Source organism: Perca flavescens, chromosome 5 (assembly GCF_004354835.1).
Source record: "Perca flavescens isolate YP-PL-M2 chromosome 5, PFLA_1.0, whole genome shotgun sequence".
Classification (NCBI taxonomy): domain Eukaryota; kingdom Metazoa; phylum Chordata; class Actinopteri; order Perciformes; family Percidae; genus Perca; species Perca flavescens.
The window spans coordinates 7,604,737-7,626,452 of record NC_041335.1 but is presented as its reverse complement, the minus strand read 5'-3'; the positions used below and the strand labels follow the sequence as shown (position 1 = coordinate 7,626,452).

At 41.3% G+C, this 21,716-nt stretch overlaps 1 protein-coding gene across 1 annotated transcript in view; it reads left to right on the top strand.

Moving 5' to 3' along the window:
* Positions 1-3,155: 3,155 nt before the first annotated feature.
* The window catches only part of LOC114555711 (protein phosphatase 1F), a 75,580-nt gene continuing 57,019 nt past the window's right edge, over positions 3,156-21,716 (top strand). Inside the window, exons 1-2 of the mRNA XM_028578309.1 lie at positions 3,156-3,382; positions 9,322-9,553. Coding sequence (XP_028434110.1) covers positions 9,390-9,553 — 164 coding nt within the window. The 5' untranslated portion in view covers positions 3,156-3,382; positions 9,322-9,389. The remainder of the gene's footprint in view (positions 3,383-9,321; positions 9,554-21,716) is intronic.

Genomic DNA, 21,716 nt, shown 5'->3' with positions numbered 1-21,716 from the left:
AAGAGTGATTGACAAGTCATCTAGCTAATATTGTTTTTATACAGTAGCCATTGCCTTCCCCATTTATATAAATGATAGTAGGTTAAATTAAACAGTTAAAAATAAACTTTAAAATATTTGATTTGTTTGAGCAGCCAGCAGTGAAGAGCCCTAATTCTATTGTTTATTTACATATGAATGTGTTTTTTTAAAGGCTGCATGTAGTCAGATATTTCAAGTTGTGATACTTTGCTGTGATTGTCTATAACTGTTCACTAAATAGGATGTAGAAGCCACTTGAGTCTCTATCTTCACTGGAGCTAGTAAAACTTAATTGACAACATTGTTAGTACACGCCAAAATCTGTCTACATTCATGAGGAAAATGTTCTAGTATAAGAGAAATGTTACTCAAGGAACAGCACAATTGTATTATAAATTAGGATAGGTATTAACTATGAACAATGAAATAACATGACATGATTTCAACATTTATCAAAATAATCAGATGACCCATATTTCACAAAAACTAGAATGCACTGGGAAAAAAACAGACATGAGACTTATTTCTAAAGGTAAAAATAGGGTTTCACAGGCTACCGTTCATTCTGTGGCTGCCGATAGGCTCGTTCGAGATGAACTGCACCTCGCCTGTAAAGCAGACGAGAGCAGGCAGGAGAACCGAGGGGCGGTGAAAAAAATCCGCTCTCAAGTCAGACAGTTTTCAGCCATTTCCAGCAGCCTTCAGGCTGAACAGGAAGTGACAGAAACACTGTGGTCCGATTCCGATTTAATAAAATGTTATCAGACCCATATATCAGCGTGTAGGCTACACAGTCTCCAGTTGTTTTTATTATGACAGAGTAGGTGTCAAAATGCTCTACATGCAATCTGTTGCTGATTTTAATTAACAACACACTATAGATGATCCATAATCTGAACAGATTTAGTCTCTCTGACTTCTAGACATAACTATCAGCCACACAACATATGTTCTGTAGCTTTTAAATCAGACAAATCACAGTTAAAATCCCTCCAATTCAAAATCAATAAAAAGTTTATATAAAACGTCATCATGTTGACTCGATACTGAACCATTGGATCAGCTGAGAGGCCGGCGTTTCCCAGCATGCCCTGGGTCCGCCTGGGTCTTGCAGTCGGTGGAGAGCAACTGCGGCGCCTGGCTCTAATGGCGCGTTCATGCCACCTCGGAATAACAGGGACCACCCCCGTGGTTACGTTGTTTTTCTGACTGACAGCGTTCACATGGTCGGGAACGGTCGGGGTGCGTGTTCTTCTTCTTCTGTTATATTGGCGTTTGGCATAACAACTTTTTGCATGACTGCCACCAACGGTTGGGCATAGCCTAGAGCATCAGGTGTGTGAAAACATTGAGGCCACAATAACAAAAGATTTGCGGCTGTTTTCTTATGCGATCATAGAAACAGCACATTGCCAGGTGTTTGTGTTATCTGCAGGACAACCAACGGGAAAAGACACGGATAATGTGTTTTCTTTTATACATAGGCCTATTTATGAATAATTTTAAACATGTCAATGTTTAAACATTATGTCTGTGTATGTTTCTTGGCAGAGGCATTTTTCCACAATAAACAGTTTATTGTCATTGAAATATGTTCAGTGAACCAAAGTTGCCTCCACCAAACGTCAGTTGTCAACAACGCGTCACCAACTGGGAAACTCTTTTAGCAAAATCCAGCCCGAGTTGCCCACCTCTGATTCCCACAGGAAGTTACGTGAATGGTGACGTTTTCACTCGGAAAAATGCTTTTCCGGTGTCCATGAATGCACGGTAAAAACCAAGGGGGTAAGCTTCGCTTCAGAACTAGAACCTCCTATGGCGCCATTTTGATGCTACAAAGAGATCACCTCCCGTTAGCATTCCACTGACTAGCATTCATTTTGACGTCACTTTGACAGCGAATAACTTTACATCTGAAGCGTTTAAAGACTCTATTTGTCCATTGTTTATTTCTAAAGAAACATGACAATGTATAAAAGGCTCCATTACCTTGTATCTGACGTTATGGCTCCGTAGCAGACATTTTTGTAAAAATAGGCTAACGATTGTGTCATAACCAAGTGACTTACTGTCGCATAGTAGAGGAATTACTGTACAGTACAGGAAAAGCTCGCAGGCAGTTTCGACTTACGTTAGCTGTTTAGGTTTAATTACTAATGTTAACTAGCATGTTAGTGATCAATAATTAGCCTGTGCCTATGTTATCTCCTTACATATACCTACACTCTCCGTCTCTGCAAGATTGGGAATGATTGAGATTTCTCTTGGCACAGCTACCAGAAGACTTAGATCTTTCAGACAGGTTGTTCACGTCACATTTACGTTGTCTCTGTCAGTTGGAGGCTGCGCAGTAAAGCTAGTGATCACCAAAAAGTGCTTCTAATAGCCTTCACTGGTTTCCGTCCAGAGCAACGGGCTCTGTTGGTCCATTTTATATTGGCAATGGTAAAAACTGCGGCCACCTTGATCTCGTGAGATTATCGTTGCCCACGTGTGCATGATGTCAGAGCGATTCCGTGCAGATCTGGCTCATCTCGAACGAGCCTATTAACTGTGTTCCCCTGGATAACTCCCAAAATATTTATCAACAGGGGACACAGTATGATAATATCAAAACATAGTTGTTGCTATGTACTATATACTCACAGTATGGGTGTGAAGCAATCAGTGGCAATTCAGTTTCATCAATGACATCCTTATTGTGGCTTGTTTCAGTGTTCTCAGTGAGCTGTTAAATAAGAAATATAGATAAATGGACTTTCATATTGAAGGCTAGGAAAACTATTCTTTTTATGTAACTGTATGTAACAAATAGGTGAAAATAATTTAATATCGTGTTCAGAGATAATAAAATAAATAATACCACCCCTCCCCAAAAAAATTATGTAATTTATTTTGTACAGAATTAGAAATACATTTTTTGCAAAGAACTATAGAAAATTAGCTTTTATTTTGAAGGCGAATAAAACAAAGGGCGTGGCGTGAGTGGCTACAGGCGCTACCGTCATCACAAACAGACGTTGCTGCGCTCATGGCGTCGCTTCACGTGACGCTTCAAAGGAAATTACATTTTTTTTATTAAAAACAATTCAGTACGTTACAATTTCTTGTAGAAATATTGAGTTTGCATTCATCAACAACAATATAAACAGTTCTATTGACAATGCATAAAGATACATACATCAATATATCAAAATTAAATTAAAGAAAGTCTCATCCCTCTAAAAGCACTCGTTTCCTCTCTCCCTGCATGAAAGGAAGCACGTTAGGGAAACGTATCCACGTAATGAAGAGACTTTGGTGACTATGTGAATGACTAACAGAAGTTCTACTCTTTGAACCGTTAGGTCTACCAGCGCAGGTTTGTGTGTGCTTTATCAATGAATCTCGTTTACTCTGTGTCTCGTCAAAGGGCGTGTTTACCTCGGCTGCCAGTTTGATTGTATAGGCTAATGCCAACGGATTGTTCCAGTTTAGCTAGCTAGCTCCAGGTAAAATTAAGAAACCGCACCCTGCTCGTCGAGCTCGAAATTATAATTTCTGAACTAATCATGTCAGTGTAAAGTTAACGTGTCAACCATGAGAACGCTGTCGCCAACACCGCCGACTGAGAGATAACATCTCTTAAAATCGATTTAGTTTTTACTGTTTGGCAAAGCAAAGTACAAAATAACACCATTGTGAAATTGAGTGGGTTTTAGTCCGTTCTTCTGATGTTTAAATATATTGTGGCACAATAGTTTGCAGGGCCCTTCCTAAGTCGTTCTATTTATTTTTGAAGAAATTTATTTTCCATGCTATTAACACGTCAAACGTAAACATACCGCTCAATCTTTGACTAAAGTAACCACTTATAGTTAAAAAGGTGATGGCTGCTCGCTGGCTTTCTATCTGTTTTTTCATCTATCTCATGAGCACAAATACATCAAAAAGTCAGGGGTGCATGCTGGGTGCTTTCAGCAACCATGAACTGACTGAGTGAACCATGGATGTATTATTGAGTGAACAGCCAATTGAAATGCAACTGGGGGAACTGAACAGTTAGGTCACGATGACAAGTTCTTTCAGATGACAATAGGACTTGGCAGATGCCCTTTTTAAGAGCGATAAATATTAGTGCAGTGGAGAAAATACATTTCTAAGATCTCCAACTTTAAAGCAACCAACCAAAAGACATAACAGACATAAGACATAACCAAAAGACATACAGTACAAAATAGAGGGAAAAAAAACCTTACTCCTAACAACAACCTAAATTAGAACTGCAAGCAGTTATGAAGGGTGTCCAAGCCCCCCAGCGCAAGTCACCCCCAGCAGGCCTAGTGGTGATGCAAGATGCTTGCTGCTTGCCCATATGCGGGATGCATGTTGCAGATTGAGAGAAGAGTAGTTCTGAAAAATAATTGTAGGATATTTCATAATTTTGCAACAAAAAGGCCACCCAGCGCCTCCTCAAAATAAAAATAAAACCTGCAATCTAGTGGCTGATCTATTCCATATTTTGCACATAGCCTCAGTGGACCATGGGGAAGCACTCCTTTTGAGTTTCGTGTTAATCGTAGTAATTTTTCACATGATACACAACACTTCCTGTTTTGACTGCTACCTACAGGAAGTTTTTTGTCTCATTATTTTGATAACTTTGTATCAGATACTACAAATTTCAATGCAGGTCGGACTTACGGTAGGAATAGGTTGAAAAAGTAGGTTTTTAAATATCACTTTTAGCTAATCATTTTTTAAAATTAAAACAGCGCCACCTATTGTCCGATTGACCCCAATATCGTCACAGAGCCTCAGTGGATAATGGGCAACAACTGTGTTGAGGTTCGTATTAAAGATGCAACATGTAATACTGAAAGCTAGTGTTTAAAATAGTTACTGCAGTACAAATTCAAAATACTGGAGAGAGTGATCTCCCCCGCCCCCTACTCCCCAGACTCGAAGTTCACGGATGTTGCCAGGCTGAGACCACAGCAGCAACAATGTTACACCAACTGAGCTATCCGGGCATCTTCTTTCTCTTTTAATCAGTCTGCTATTGTTGTTGAAAACAAGTGAAGGAGCTTTCTCAGATATATATATATATATATATATATATATATAGTACAGGCCAAAAGTTTGGACACACCTTCTCATTCAATGTGTTTTCTTTATTTTCATGACTATTTACATTGTAGATTCTCACTGAAGGCATCAAAACTATGAATCAACACATATGGAATTATGTACTTAACAAAAAAGTGTGAAATAACTGAAAACATGTCTTATATTTTAGATTCTTCAAAGTAGCCACCCTTTGCTTTTTTTGATAACTCTGCAAACCCTTGGTGTTCTCTCAATGAGCTTCATGAGGTAGTCACCTGAAATGGTTTTCACTTCACAGGTGTGCTTTGTCAGGGTTAATTAGTGGAAGTTTTTCCCTTTATTAATAGAAATAGAAAAGGGTGGCTACTTTGAAGAATCTAAAATATAAGACATGTTTTCAGTTATTTCACACTTTTTTGTTAAGTACATAATTCCATATGTGTTCATTCATAGTTTTGATGCCTTCAGTGAGAATCTACAATGTAAATAGTCATGAAAATAAAGGAAATGCATTGAATGAGAAAGTGTTGCAGCTGTATATTTTCAAACTGGTAAAGGAAACCCTGTCTTTGCATTTTATTTTAATCACAATCTGTTTTAATAAAAGAGCTTGTGAAAAGTGGCTTTGACTTAAAACTGAACATTTAGCCCACTTTGTAAAAAAATACAGCGCTAAATATCGTGTATCGCCATTCAGAGTTAACGCGAGGAAACATTTGGGTGCACCTAAATTTTGTGCTGATGCACCTAAATAAAAAAGTTAGGTGCACCAGTGCAACCAAGGCAAAATGTTAGTCTGGAGCCCTGCATACCAATCATATAAGAGGAACACAGCTCCAACTTACGCAGGGCTTAAAGTACTCGGGCCTGGTGCCGGATTTCTGGCATATGAATATTTTAGAAAAATAAATAAATTAAAAAGTCCACATGGGATTTGTTTTTGATGTGCTGGGTTTAACCAATCATCGAACTTCCACCTACCAATGGAAAGAGTTCTAGCCAATCAATGCAATGTAGGGCGGGTCTTTGCCGAAAAGCGAAAGTGCAGTGTGGTCTCCGTGGTAACGCGGATAAAAAAAAATGGAGGCAAAGTATAGCAAACTTGGAGCAGGTAGATACAGCTTTAGTTGAGAAAGGAGTTAAAAACAAATGGCACAGGGCATGAATAGAGGACAAGAGGAAAAGGGTGGAGACGGGAAGCCGTTTAGCACTTGGTGCCTCATTTTTGAGGGAGCCATGTGCTTGCTTCTGCAGCGTATGTTCAAGGAAGACACTGTATGGCAGCAGCGGCAAGAAAGTGCTTGCTAGTCATTATATGTTAGTCACAAAGCTTTGGTCCGTGCACTCTGTCATATGAGTACGTTACCGACAACAACTGCTACCGCTGCGACTGCGCCTTCACTGACCGACCGTGTTTGTGATATAAACAATACGTGTGTGCACGTTGATAGAGGAACACGATTTGTCATTAACGATGGCCACTGTGTAAAAGCTATCTGAAGCTCAAACTGCCTTGACAAAGCTGTCTGTTTGGAATCAGCATGGCAGATATTTAAACATAACGGCCTTGTCCCAGAGTTTAGACGTCTAGCTACAGTACAGGCCGAAAGTTTGGACACACCTTCTCATTCAGTGCATTTCCTTTATTTTCATAACTATTTACATTGTAGATTCTCATTGAAGGCATCACAACTATGAATGAACACGTGAAATTATGTACTTAACAAAAAAGTGTGAAATAACTGAAAACATGTCTTATATTCTAGTTTCTTAATTGTTTAAGTAGCCACCCTTTGCTCTGATTACTGCTTTCCACACTCTTGGCATTCTCTTGATGAGCTAGTCACCTGAAATGGTTTTCCAACAGTCTTGAAGGAGTTCCCAGAGATGCTTAGCACTTGTTGGCCCTTTTGCCTTCACTCTGCGGTCCAGCTCACCCCAAACCATCTCGATTGGGTTCAGGTCCGGTGATTGTGGAGGCCAAGTCATCTGGCGCAGCACTCCATCACTCTCCTTCTTGGTCAAATAGCCCTTACACAGCCTGGAGGTGTGTTTGGGGTCATTGTCCTGTTGAAAAATAAATGATGGTCCAACTAAACGCAAACCGGATGGGATGGCATGTCTCTGCAGGATGCTGTGGTAGCCATGCTGGTTCAGTATGCCTTCAATTTTGAATAAATCCCCAACAGTGTCACCAGCAAAGCACCATCACAGGCATGTAGAATCCATCCGTTCACCTTTTCTGCGTCGCACAAAGGCCCCACGGTTGGAACCAAAGATCTCAAATTTGGACTCATCAGACCAAAGCACAGATTTCCACTGGTCTAATGTCCATTCCTTGTGTTTCTTGGCCCAAACAAATCTCTTCTGCTTGTTGCCTCTCCTTAGCAGTGGTTTCCTAGCAGCTACTTGACCATGAAGGCCTGATTCGCGCAGTCTCCTCTTAACAGTTGTTCTAGAGATGTGTCTGCTGCTGGAACTCTGTGTGGCATTCATCTGGTCTCTAATCTGAGCTGCTGTTAACTTGCGATTTCTGAGGCTGGTGACTAGGATGAACTTATCCTCAGCAGCAGAGGTGACTCTTGGTCTTCCTTTCCTGGGGCGGTCCTCATGTGAGCGAGTTTCATTGTAGCGCTTGATGGTTTGTGCGACTGCACTTGGGGACACATTCAAAGTTTTCGCAATTTTTCCGGACTGACTGACCATTTGTTAAAGTAATGATGGCCACTCGTTTCTCTTTACTTAGCTGATTGGTTCTTGCCATAATATGAATTCTAACAGTTGTCCAATAGGGCTGTCGGTAGGGGTGGGGGGAAAAATCGATACAGCATAGTATCGCAATATTTTCCGTGGCAATATTGTATCGATACACAGACGCCAAGTATCGGTCTTTTATTCTATATGTGTGTTGGTCAGTTTGTCTGCTTGACAATCCCATTTTGGAGTGAAGTGAGATGAACAAACAGAGACATGTATCTTTTTAGATAAAACAGATGTTGACAAAGTTTTCTTTTGGGGACATAATTTGAAATTGGGGAAAAATTTGAAGTTGGAAAAAAGGTAATAAATTGCAATATATCGCAGAATATTGCAATATCTTTAAAATCGCAATAATATTGTATTGTGACATAAGTGTCGTGATGATATCGTATTGTGAGGCCTCTGGTGATTCCCACCCCTAGCTGTCGGCTGTGTATCAACCTGACTTCTGCACAACACAACTGATGGTCCCAACCCCATTAATAAGGGAAAGAAATTCCACTAATTGGAGTGAAAACCATTTCAGGTGACTACCTCATGAAGCTCATTGAGAGAACACCAAGGGTTTGCAGCGCTATCGAAAAAGCAAAGGGTGGCTACTTTAAGGAATCTAAAATAAGACATGTTTTCAGTTATTTCACACTTTTTTTTTTTGTTAAGTACATAATTCCATATGTGTTCATTCATAGTTTTGATACCTTCAGTGAGAATCTACAATGTAAATAGTCATGAAAATAAAGGAAATGCATTGAATGAGAAAGTGTGTCCAAACTTTTGGCCTGTACTGTACATGAAAAGCTAAACAATGCAAAGTTTTAAGTTTAACTAATGTCAACCTGGACGAAATCATGACCGTACTAATTCGCTTTTTTATGATGACCTGGCCAAAGTAACAACACATCTAGAAAGTTTAGTTTTCACAATGATTCATTGTAGGATTATGTTATTGCAACATGTATATCTACATTGACTCTTAATTTAACAAATGGTTGGAAGAAGTAAAAATGTATCCAAAACTTTTTACTTCTTAAAAATGATGACTTTTATTATTGTGTAATGTAAGGACTTTAACTGTTTTAAAAGTACAAGTATCTTACCAGAAAATTACCTTTTACAATATTTCTTGAGTAAATATCTTATCTGATATTTACTGTACTTAAGTATCAAAAGTCATTTTCTGATATTAAACTTTAATATAGAAATAATATCAGAAACAAAAGTACAGATATGTGAAAATTCTACTTAAGTACATTAATGAAGTGTTTGTACTTTGTTACATTACAACACTGCTTATACTTTAAAAGTTTGAGATAGTAAGTCAAAGTTTAAGCTCCATCAGTAGGTGACTTTTAGTTGAATTTCCTTGTGTGCTGCTATGACTAAAGGTGACTTTAGGTTAAAACAATATAATATTAATGTAATAATATTTTAACCTGCTTTCTCTGCCTTAAGTCTCCATTTGAAACCTGTGAGCCCTGACCCGCTGTTAACGTGAGCTTACTGCAGCCAGAATCAGCGAGATGGAGGAGGAGGCCAGGTGCTTCTTGGGGAGGTTTGTGGAGGAGTTCCCGGCTGCTCTGGAGGAAGGCAGTCTGCTGCCTGTCAGACCCATGAGCCGCAAAGTGTCCCTGGAGGAGCTGCATGGAGAGAGTCTGGAGCTGGGCCTGAGGCTGCTTGCTGACAGGTATGACTGGGATGGAGTGGTTGACTGTTGACAAATGACCATCTCTGTTCTCAGTTCAATAGCGAGCTGAACTAAGCTTTAAGACCATAGACTGTTTAAAGGGATACTTCACCGATTTAGCATTAAGCTTTGTATCAGTAGAAACACGGTAATATTTTCGAATGACAGTGCTTCCCTCCCTCATGTCCCCTGAGATGAGAGATCTCTGTATTCAGGGCTGGACTGGGACAAAAAATCGGCCCTGGCATTTTTGGCCCAGGCGGCCCACACCCACCGTGATTGGTCAGACACATTCCCTGCAGACAGTCCTCTTAAAATATGCGTGCATTCTATGATATGAGTTGCCTGGTGTTCAGCGTTCATGTGATCGTTTTGGATCCTTCAAGAGGGGTCTCAATCATAACTCTAATTCTTAGTTATGATTTGTTTATTTATGGTATTTGTTTATTTTTATTTTATTATTATATTTGATATTGTATTGCCATTATTATTACTATTACTATGTTGCTTAATATTGCTGTTAAAAACAATAAAACTGTTTACTGTTAATTTTAACTATTGTAAGATTCATATTTTGACGCTTTGGACAAAAGTGTCTGCTAAATACAATAAACATAACCCTTCCCAAAAGCTACACTAAAGTAGTGTGAGAGTTGTAGTATGAGAGTAGTATATGCCCTGAAAGAGGGCACCAATATAAGAGAAGCAGTGTACTCACTCATTTTTGATTGACGACTTGGAGGCCATAGAATACACAATGTCCATACTCAAGTGCAAGTAACAGTGGAAAGCTGCATGGCCTTCTGAACAACACTGGATTATTATCACACAAGTGAGAGCACCTGAGAGAGAAGAACAGCGGAATAATAAGTCATGATCACATTACTTTCTGTCTAATGGATTCATTACACCACAAATAATTTGATAACATTGATAACATAAATAATCTCACCTTACAACAACAGTAGTTTCTTCATTAACTCACTCTTCTCTGCAACTCTGTCAATGATAGTGTCTGTATCCAAAGCCACAAGTATGTCCTTTTCTGTTGCCATCAACATGAAGGCTTCAAGTTTGTTGGAAGTCAAGCAACTCCTCAGTCTGCTTTTTATGTATTTCATTGTTGAAAATGATCGTTAACAGGCCACCTGGGTTATTGACAACAAAAACTTGTACGCAAGTCCAAGCAGGTGATATGCATCTGTGAGCAGGTTGAATCTCTGAAGAATCTGAAAACAGCACAGAGGGCACTCTTTACAAGAAGCACAGCTTTTGTTGACAATTTCAATGTCCTCCTCCATTCCATCTGATCCATCATCCACTGTTCGGGTTGCATATTCATCCAGCGGTGATAGTTTTAGCCTATCCCATTGGTCTGCTAAGCTTTTCCGCTCCATCTGCAGGTTGTCAACAGTTGCCCTGCTATCAAATTTCACCAGGTACTTGCTGAGGTCTTTAAATGCTGATTTAGGGAGAGCACTGGTTCGGATAAGGTGAAAGTTTTTGGGATGCAGAAATGACAGATCAGCATAAAGTGTCCCATGGGTCAGAAATCTTCGTTGGATGGCTTCACTAGCTGTATCAAGAATTTGATTATGTACCCCAACCTCATAGGCTCTCTCTGCATCAGCCATGGTCTCATCCTGAGCCATCTGTCCTGACATGGATTTCTTCTTTTTGACTCTTTTCTGGGGCAGTGCAGCCTCCACTTCAATATCTGTGTCCTCATCCTGCTCTTCTATTTTTGCATTTGCCCATTTGACAAAATCGTCAGCCGCATCTTTCACAACCTTGAATTCTCTTGAGATCTGTTTTAGGGCCTCTTGAGTAGTGATGACCATCCTATGGCCAGATTGGATGTCCATCCCTCCAGTCTGCAGGTACTTTGACAGTGGAGATGTAAGCTCAAATATTCTGAGGAACAGCTGAGCTGTAAGAATTGTCTCATACCTGAGTAAGCCCTCTTTGTATCCTCTGGCTTTGGTGCGTACATTTCCTTTTGTTGTCTTCTGTTCCTGTATGGCTGAGAGTGTGGACACCACATCAATGTACAGACAGTCTTGGGGTTTGCCAAATGCTCCAAATACTTTCTTCAAGGCATCGTGCTTCGTCCACCACCGTGTCTCTCCAATTGGAGCAATGCGCCTGTGCCTCTTGTCATGACTCTCCCTCTCCCACAGGCTCACTCTTTGATATGACTCCCTGATGAACACTGCAGTGTCATTGAGGAGATCAAACCGTGACCCACTCTCAATCACTATCTGAGTGGTCTCAGCCAACACAAGGTTGAGGACATGCGCATAGCACCACACATGCACATCGTTGGGGAACTGTAATGTGAGCAACGCAGAGAAGCCTCTGTACAGTCCCTGCATGTTTGAAGCCCCATCTGTGGAATTTCCTATGCACAGGCTTATGTCCAGTTTCAAATGCTCAAGGACCTCTGTAAGCAACTTCACAAAGGACTGTCCAGTGGATGCACTGCACCGGACCACTGCGACAAGCCTCTCATGGACCACATCAGTGACATATCTTAAAATCACTGAACATTGATCTTGCCCTGCTACATCCTGAGTTGTGTCCAGCTGCACGGAAAACATTCCTGCTTTCTGGATCTCAGTGGAGATGTTTTCTTGAATTAAGGTCCGGATTGCATCAATGACAGAGTTGATGGTTGTTTTGGACAGTAATGTAACAAATGAACCTCTGCCTCTTGACCCTGACTCATGCATTTCTTTGCTTTTTACAATAACATTATTGAGATGTTCTTTCAAGCACACGTCATACTTTCCAAGCAATATTATTAGCTCCAAAAAATTGCCCTGGTCTATAGTATCGATATCAAGGTTGTATGCAGCCTCATTGTCCACGTGTCTGTAACTCAGGCCTCTCTTACCTAAAACCTTTACAACATCCACTACCCGTTCCAAAACCTGGCGCCTCTTCCTCACCTGGTCACGGTGCACTGCCAGATATCTGCCCCCAAACAGGTTGTTTATATCAGTTTTAGAGCAGTTTAAAAGAAATGCTTCGGCACAATTTCTATGAGTCATGCTTTGCTCGTGCTCTTCAGTTCTTTGGTGCACATGCCTCCAGTCTGACATTCCACTCAGAAAAATGCTGGTGTCGGTTACCTTGCCAAAAGCCAGGCACAAAAAACTAAATAAAGAATGACGCTCACTTCAGTATGTAAGCCAGTTCCGGGTTTTGCCTTCTCTATTAATGAAGGCCTTCTTGACAACAGGGTTATTCGTGTCTTGTTTGGGATGATATTTTAAAAATGTTTGCAGGATAGCAGGATCAGGACAGGCAAAATAGTCTATAGCCTGTTCTTCCCTGGCTGTCTCCTCAACTTCTATCTCACCAACCTGGCATGATTAGACAGACAGAGCGAGAAAGGGGTGATTGGCTGGGAAATATCACAACCAATTACCTGCAAGATATATACCTACAATTTACAATTAAAACAAAACCATAATAGTAATAAGCAAACAGTTGTTTACTTCATGGAGTTTTTTCATGGTGGTATTATGTTAATACTAACTTTTTATATTCAATACCATACAAATACCTTTTTTGTATCTGTATGTACCTATGCTTAGTGGTTGCAGTGGTTAAAACAGGGTAACCTAGTGTCCTCCAATTTACCTAGATAGATAATTTTATTTCTTATATAACTGCTATCCTATCAGTTGTGTGTGAGTGTGGTATATGCTCATAATCTTCCCCTTCAGTACTTCATTCAGTATTATTCATTTTAATTGCATTTTTGCAGTTATGACGTGAGGCGCATATAACACACACACACACACACACACACACACACACACACACACACACACACACACACACACACACACACACACACACACACACACACACGCAGCCTCCCTCCCTTCCTGAGAGTCCCTGTTAATTTGCCTACACCTTACCATGTCGTCAACTACTCTCTCCTCCTCCAACTTTTCCTCACTCGCTATGGCCCTGTCACTCGTCCTCGGCCTCTTCCGTGTCATTATGTTTCTGCTTCTCTGCCACCTCTCCTCCTTCCTCTACAGGTAATGTTGATGACATTGAAGCTACAGCCCCAACCAGGTCCGAAATTTTTGCACATTTTGAGGCATTTGCCTGTAGATCTTTTATCTTTTTCTCCCGTAATTTTTCTGCACCTCCCTTGCGCTTTGGTGGTCGTCTGTCCATTTTAACGTTAAACTTCCAGCATAAGCATTACAGTTTGTGTCGCAGGGCCGGGAGGCGATATTAACATAGACTGTAAAACCACAGCAAGACCCGCCCTTCAATAGCATTAATTGGCCAGGCGTCCATGCCTACGCAAGGTAACGTAACCCCATTTGTACAGGTCCTATCCCCTGACCAATCGGCTTCGTAAATTGAGTGGGGAAGGGAGTTCCTGGATTTGATTGGGTCAGGCCAATGCCAAAAAAGAAAATTAACCAGTGGGCCGCGGTAAGTTCTTTATGGGCCAGTTCTTTATTATACTGGCGATTCGGCCCAAAAGTGCATCGGCCCACGGGGAAAATGCCCGGTATGCCAGATGGCCAGTCCAGCCCTGTCTGTATTGTGGGTCTGGAAAAAATCTTCCGATCACAGAAAACAAAGACTTTTGCGTCATCTGAAGATTTTTTTTGCCCAGAGGCAATGAACTACAGCCAGTAGTAGGAGCTAAAGAACCTTTATGTGCATTCAAACTACCGCATATGTGTACCACCGGGATACATTTGTACAGATCGGAGAATATGCAGGAAACTTTATTACAGACAGAATACTCAACACACTGTGCGAGCTTCGCCTGCTACGGAGCCCAGCACCTCAGCCTGCGGTGTCGCCCGATGCCGCTAGCCGGGGTAAGGGACCTCGACAGCGGTTTGAGCTCAGTGGAAAGCCAACGCTAGCCGGCCACCTGTTCAATCAATCCTGCTTGCAAGTGTCCGCTCATTAGACAACAAACTGGACTACATCCAACTTCAACGAAACTCCCAACGCGAGTTAATAGACTGCTGTGTTTTTGTTGTTGTGGAAACATGGCTGAACAACAGTGTACCGGACTATCCAGCTACCAGGCCTGCTGCTCTGTTGCCGGGTAAGACTCGTGGAGGTGTGCTGTGTTAACACGGACTGGTGCAGAAATGGGATACTTGTATCCAACTAACTGAGGAGATTGTGGGCCCTATCTTGCACCCAGCGCAATTGACTTTGTACACCGACGCATGTATCATTCCTATTTTGCACCCGACGCACAGCGGACTTTTCCCTTCACAGACGCACGTCAGTAAATTAGGGAATGAATTTGCGCTCCCGGGGGTGGTTCAGCGAAAAGAGGAGGCGTGTTCAGGTGCAAACGTTCCCTGGTGCTATTTTGCAGTTTCAGAAAACAATTCTGCCACTGACCAGGAAAAACCTGAGGGGAAAAACTTATTTTGTTAGACATACGTACTATGTCATGAGTCCTGACAATGTGTACATAAAAGCAATGGCATGATCCTTATTCTTTTTTGAAACAAGAGTTGAATTATAAGCACTTTTATTTGAACAAGTAGGTCCATCACTAGTTTTCTGTTAACATGCATTGGCTTTTGGGGGCTTTTATTTGGAAACAAATGGTCATCCTGAGCTTTCTGTAAGGGTACAGTTACTTTCTAGGGCTGTCATATTGAAAAACTTGGTCCAGGATTAATTGCCTAAAACATAAACATACAGTTACTGTTGAGGCTTTAATTTTTTTAAATCCTGGCTCATCTTGGCTTTCATGTTATGATGAAGTTACCAGCTTCGATCTTTATTTTTTGTGTGTGTGTGTGTGTGTGTGTGTGTGTGTGTGTGTGTGTGTGTGTGTGTGTGTGTGTGTGTGTGTGTGTGTGTGTGTGTGTCACCAACTGCAGTTAATTCAATCAGCAGAGACTTGTTTGCAGATACAGTACAGGCCAAAAGTTTGGACACACCTTCTCATTCAATGCATTTCTTTATTTTCATGACTATTTACATTGTAGACTCTCACTGAAGGCATCAAAACTATGAATGAACACATATGGAATTATGTACTTAACAAAAAAGTGTGAAATAACTGAAAACATGTCTTATATTTTAGATTCTTCAAAGTAGAAGTTTGACACCTTCAGTGAGAATCTACAATGTAAATAGTCATGAAAATAAATAAAAAAAACGCATTGAATGAGAAGGTGTGTCCAAACTTTTGGCCTGTACTGTATGCAAAAGGTTTAATGTACAAGAGCATGTAGCTGTACAAAGTATTGGAGATTGAACTCCATCGTTATATTAATACATTTAATATAGTAGGGAACCATACTGTAACCCCCCGATGGAATCCAGACACCGGTGGTGGCGGAGAAGGGCCGGAAGACCAGACCGAGGAGGTACTGGTATGACAGGAGGTGGAAGGGGAGGAGGAGGGATGAACGCCTTTCCTGAAATGCGATACATCAACCAATGTGTTCCTGAGCAAGACACTTAACCCTAGTTGCTCCAGAGGCGTGCAACCTCTGATATATAGAGCAATTGTAAGTCGTTTTGGATAAAAGCGTCAGCTGAATGACATGTAATGTAATGTAAAAATGACCGCTGATAGCACAGGGAGAGAAGCAGATTTTAAAGCAGTGTTGTGACGCTGTGATTGCCCTATGGCCGATTCTGATTGGCTTATCAGAAAAGTGAAAGCCTCCAGCGCTGATTCGCTTTAGGGAGAGAACCTATTATTGTTAGGTCTTCCTGAAAGAATTTGCTCTGAGCTACATTTCAATCAGGAGAGACTTGTTTGCAGATATGCAAAAGGTTTAATGTACAAGAGCATGTAGCTGTACAGAGTATTGGAGATTGAACTCCATCGTTATATTTGGGGCTGGACCCGAATATTCGAGTATTCGTTTGGTGGGTTGGTATTCGAATTGAAAATTTGACATTCGAATATTCGTTTTTTTTATTTTATTTTGGTTTATTTATTTTCTGCATTTATCTCTCGTTCACACTCCAGTCCAGTTGGTGGCGGTAATGCACATTTAAGTTGGTTTGCCAACCGCCAATAAACTACAAAGAAGAAGAAGAAGATGCTGTCGGTACCAAGGGGGTAAGCTTCGCTTCAGAACGCGAACCTCCGATGGCGCCATTTTGTTGCTACAAAGCGATCCCCTCTTGTTAGGATTACACTGACCGCCATTTTTTTTTTTACGTCACTTAACTGCGAATAACTTTACATCTGAAGCGTTTAAAGACTCTATTTGTCCGTTGTTTATTTATAAAGAAACACAACAATGTATAAAAGGCTCCATTACCTTGTACCTCACGTTATAGCTCCATAGCAGACGTTTTTGTAAAAATAAGCTAACGATTGTGTTGTGGGGATTTATGAAAATCAAGTTTTGGTCAAAATACCACTTTCTTGCTGAAAGGACAACGACAACAGGTATGCATGCACTCTCGGCCGCGCAGATTATGGCTAAATTGTTTCATTTTCTTTTACTTTGTAACAGTTGTGTACATGGCTGTATATTTTAAAGATGTAATGCTTTAAAGTTATAAAAACGCTCATGAGTGGAAGTTTTATCGAGGTTACAGCGCCCCAGTCACAAAGTGTCCCGTTGACGAGACGGTGATCCTTGAGAGGTTAAAAGTTTATTAATTCTGAACGCGTCTGGCCTGTACATCTATATTGCACCAAATACAACACTGCACTCCCTTGTGAAGTCGTTTGGATGAAAGGTTCTCAAAATAATCAAAATGCAAACAAACAGACACATAGAGATTCCTGCCTTTATTAGAGCTAATATGTTCAGCCCCCTCTCTCCGAAGCTTCGAATATTCGATGCTCATTACTACCGAAGCTTCGAAGCTCAAAAAATGGTATTCGGACCAGCCCTAGTTATATTAATACATTTAATATAGGGGTAGGGAGCCATGCTGTAACCCCCAAAAATGTGACTGAATAGAGGAAAGGAAATAGAACACACTTTTCCGTATTAATTTTAATTAAAATCTATTAGATTTGATTAGGCTATCTATTTTTAGAGCAATACGAACGGCATAATTCCGTCAAAGTGAACGGCTAAACTGAAGAAACGCACCTCTGCTGTTTATATGCCGGTACGGCAACTAGGGCCGTAAACATGAAGGAAAATGAGGCATCTCCGCCATTACGGCAATTAAGCCGGTACATGAAATAAAACCATCTTCTTTACTATTATAATTATTCTCTACTTTTCTATAAATGGGATACTTCCGTAGATGTGAGACATGCCACCCGTAGGCCCAAATGAAACACCACCACCGGTTATATGCAAGCTTATGACTTTAGGGATCATGATTGGTGAGGACGAAGTTCACGTCAGAACAATGTATGAAAAGTAAGCCAAAGAAATTCCTTTAGTGGCTGCCGTGGTTGCAGCCCCTATCCTGAATAATGCTGCGGTGAAATGCCTTACTGTAGATAGTTCAACATGAATTTAAAGTGTACATAAGTGTAATAAAATGTACAGTCTTTAGACTCCATCATTATAAAATAATTTTTAAAGGGTAAGGAAGCCAAGACAATCCCCCACAACGTTACAAGAATTAGTGATAAAACAAAGAAAATATACTTACCCAAGTACAATAATGATCTGTAATTAGAAAAGCAAATGAAATCAGCCAGCGTATTCCGGTTATCGGCAACTCAAGCCGGCATCGGCAACTCAGGCCGGCATCGGCAACTCAGGCCGGGAAAACACGGCATCTCCGCCGGCATCGGCAACTCAGGCCAGGATAACACAGCATCTCCGCCGGTATGGCAACTCAGGCCGGCATGACGCGGCATCTCCGCCGGTACGGCAATATGCGATGAGTAAGCAGAGGAAGACTGACAACCCAGCTTTTGCAACGAGATCCAGCAAATAAATCTCGGCATCTCCGCCATATGGCGGCTCAGGCCAGCGAACGCAAGCAAAATAAAATCCCAACCATTTATCATCCTCTGCACGTCGTCCAGCACTGGCAATCCTGCCCAGTAAGATATTTAAATAATGAACAGATAACCTATAGATTACAAAATGCCATATGAATGAAATACTCCGTAGTGTAATGATTTAAAAAAAAAAAAACGAGAGCAAACTATTTCCCACAGAACGCAACGAAATACTCCTTAGAGTAGCGAAAAAACGTCCTGTAGGTTAACCGGTGTGCACAGCCGGCAAGCAAAGGCAAATAGAATCACGGCATTTCATTTCATGACATCACGTAAAATGCACTCCTAGAGTACGTCAATATGACGATGTCCGGAAAGGGCAGCAATTACTAGAATCCCTATCCGGGCATCGGCAAAAGTAAGTGAGAATCAGACATATGATACAGCAAGGATGATCAAAGTGAAGGAATAAGAGGTTGCAACAACCATAGTACAGATGGAGGTCACACAACCCCTAGTCACCATGCTGAGGTTGTCCCATGAGTGAGTCAACGCACTTTATAGATGCATGACCAACCCCAGTCAACGCACTTTATAGATGCATGACCAACCCCAGAGACCGGAGAGTGAAAACGCAATTTGACGGAAACCCGGGCCTACACCAGTTCCATGCGTCACTCCCGTGGAAACTGATTTGCAGACCACGCACCATTTTTCTAAACAAAAAAACACCACGAAGACCCCCACGGAGGAGAGGAGGATGAATGCAGATAGCAGATGTGAAGCGAATGCAGCCTGTTAGAGAAGACCATTAGATATCCATTAAAATTGTCAATACCCGGCACGAAGATATGACGCCATTGAACAAAATAAAAAGACATAGTGCAGAGAACACTGGCATTGATAACCCTTCATAAATTGCGATGAATATGGCGCTCTTGCCACTAGAGGTGGTGAAATTAATCAAATAATCGATGCATCGAATCGTGACGTGGACGATGCTGCATCGATATCGCAGGATCATTATCGATTATTCCCGTTTACAATGTAATGTAGGCCTAACAACATTTCTCTTTACATATTCTGATATGTTTCGCACATTCAGGAAGGGCCATGAGCTCAGTGCTGTAGTTTTATGTATCCAATTTATATAGTAAATTAAAAGCCGGGAATTAAATATGTTATATGGCCACTTATTCGACGTAACTATGTAAGCAGTATGTACATATGTATACCCAACTTGTATATATGTTAAATGGCCGTTCTCGTATTCCACCCTATTATGTCATGTATTCAGACGTACGTATATTGCATTCCATTATTCATGTACATAGTATCTAGTATCTTGTATACTACGCGCTGTGCGACTGTGACATAGCAGGTTCTTTCCCTATCAAAAAGAATTGTACACCTGCCCAAGTATTAGAACAATGATATAACCCCAGAACAATTCATGAATATGCGACAAATGCATAAATGTCACTCATCGCTTATCAACACAGGATATGAATGTATACAAAACGTAGAATCGGTGAAGAGAGGATGGAACTTATACCAGACACACTGACGTATTGCGCATGATAATGAGCTGCTTCCCAGTGACCTCCGAATATGAACGGAATGAGCCGCCGAGGGCCTTAGCATTGGGAACAGCAGCGCTGTATACCACCGCAAATGCGCACATGAATTAAAAAACGACAGCTGAAATGCTTGAGCGCAAAATAGCAAACGTAGAAAAGATAGAAGCAGCTAGCCTACTATGCGCTCAAAAGAGAATAACGTGCCGCCCTATGTGCACGCCTAAACCCGATGTAGTTATTAAAAGTAAAACAATGCCCCCGGCTGTCTCTATTACAGGACACAGAGCAAGCCGCGGCTGAACCAGTGTTGAGACCGCACCCGGAACTCTAGCCGCAGCGACCCAAACTGCGTGGCCGGTGGCGGCACCATGAATTAACAGCAACCCAGCCTGAAGAGACAACTTAGCTTTGAAGGGTTGAATGTTCCAGCTGATTTGAATATGGCGGTCCCCCTGCTGCCAACCGACCTAAGTCGCGTTCAACGCTGATAGCTGAGCGTCGAGCGGCTGGAGGCGGGCTGCGCGGTCCGAGCAGTCCCGGGCGGTGAGCGGCCACTTGCTGGAGAAGGTACGCTGCCAGGTTGCTCCCGGTTGATCCGGCGTGAAAGGTGAAGCAAAATGAACTCCTTTCCTGAAATGACAGCTGATGGCACAGGGAGAGAAGCAGATTTCCTGAAATGACAGCTGATAGCACAGGGAGAGAAGCAGATTTTAAAGCAGTGTTGTGACGCTGTGATTGGCCTATGGAATCCGTGGCCAATTCTGATTGGCTTATCAGAAAGGTGAAAGCCTCCAGCGCTGATTCGCTTTAGGGAGAGAACCAAGGGGGTAAGCTTCGCTTCACAACTCGAGCCATCATGGCGCCATTTTGTTGCTAACTGGCCATCACCTCCTGTTAGCATTCCGCTGACCGCCATTTTTTTTTACGTCACTTGACTGCGAATAACTTTACATCTGAAGCGTTTAAAGACTCTATTTGTCCGTTGTTTAGTTCCAAAGAAACACGACAATGTATAAAAGGCTTCATTACCTTGTACCTCACGTTATGGCTCCGTAGCAGACGTTTTTGTAAAAATAAGCTAACGATTGTGTCATAACCAAGTGACTTACTGTCGCATAGTAGAGGAATTACCGTATAGTACAGGAGAAGCTCGCAGGCAGTTTCGACTTACATGAGATGTTTAGGTTTAATTACTAATGTTAACTAGCATGTTAGTGATCAATAATTAGCCTGTGCCCATGTTATCTCCTTACATACACCTACAGTCTCCGTATCTGTAAGATTGGGAATGATTGAGATTTCTCTTGGCACAGCTACCAGAAGACTTAAAACTTTCAGACACGTTGCTCACGTCACATTCTCTCAGTTGGAGGCTGCGCAGTAAAGCTGGCCATCACCGGAAAAGTGCTTCTAATAGCCTTCACTGGTCTCCGTCCAGAGCAACGGGGTGTTTTGGTCCATTATATACTGTCTATGGAGAGAACTGATTATTGTTAGGTCTTCCTGAAAGAATTTGCGCTGAGCTACATTAGTTGCCATAAAATGCATTAATTACAAGCATGTTAAAAAAGAACCGTATAAGTTAAGGCATGGGAAATGCATAGGGATTGTAAATTCATATGACTTTAAGTTTACTGAAATCTTATTATTATTATTATTATTATTACAAATACAG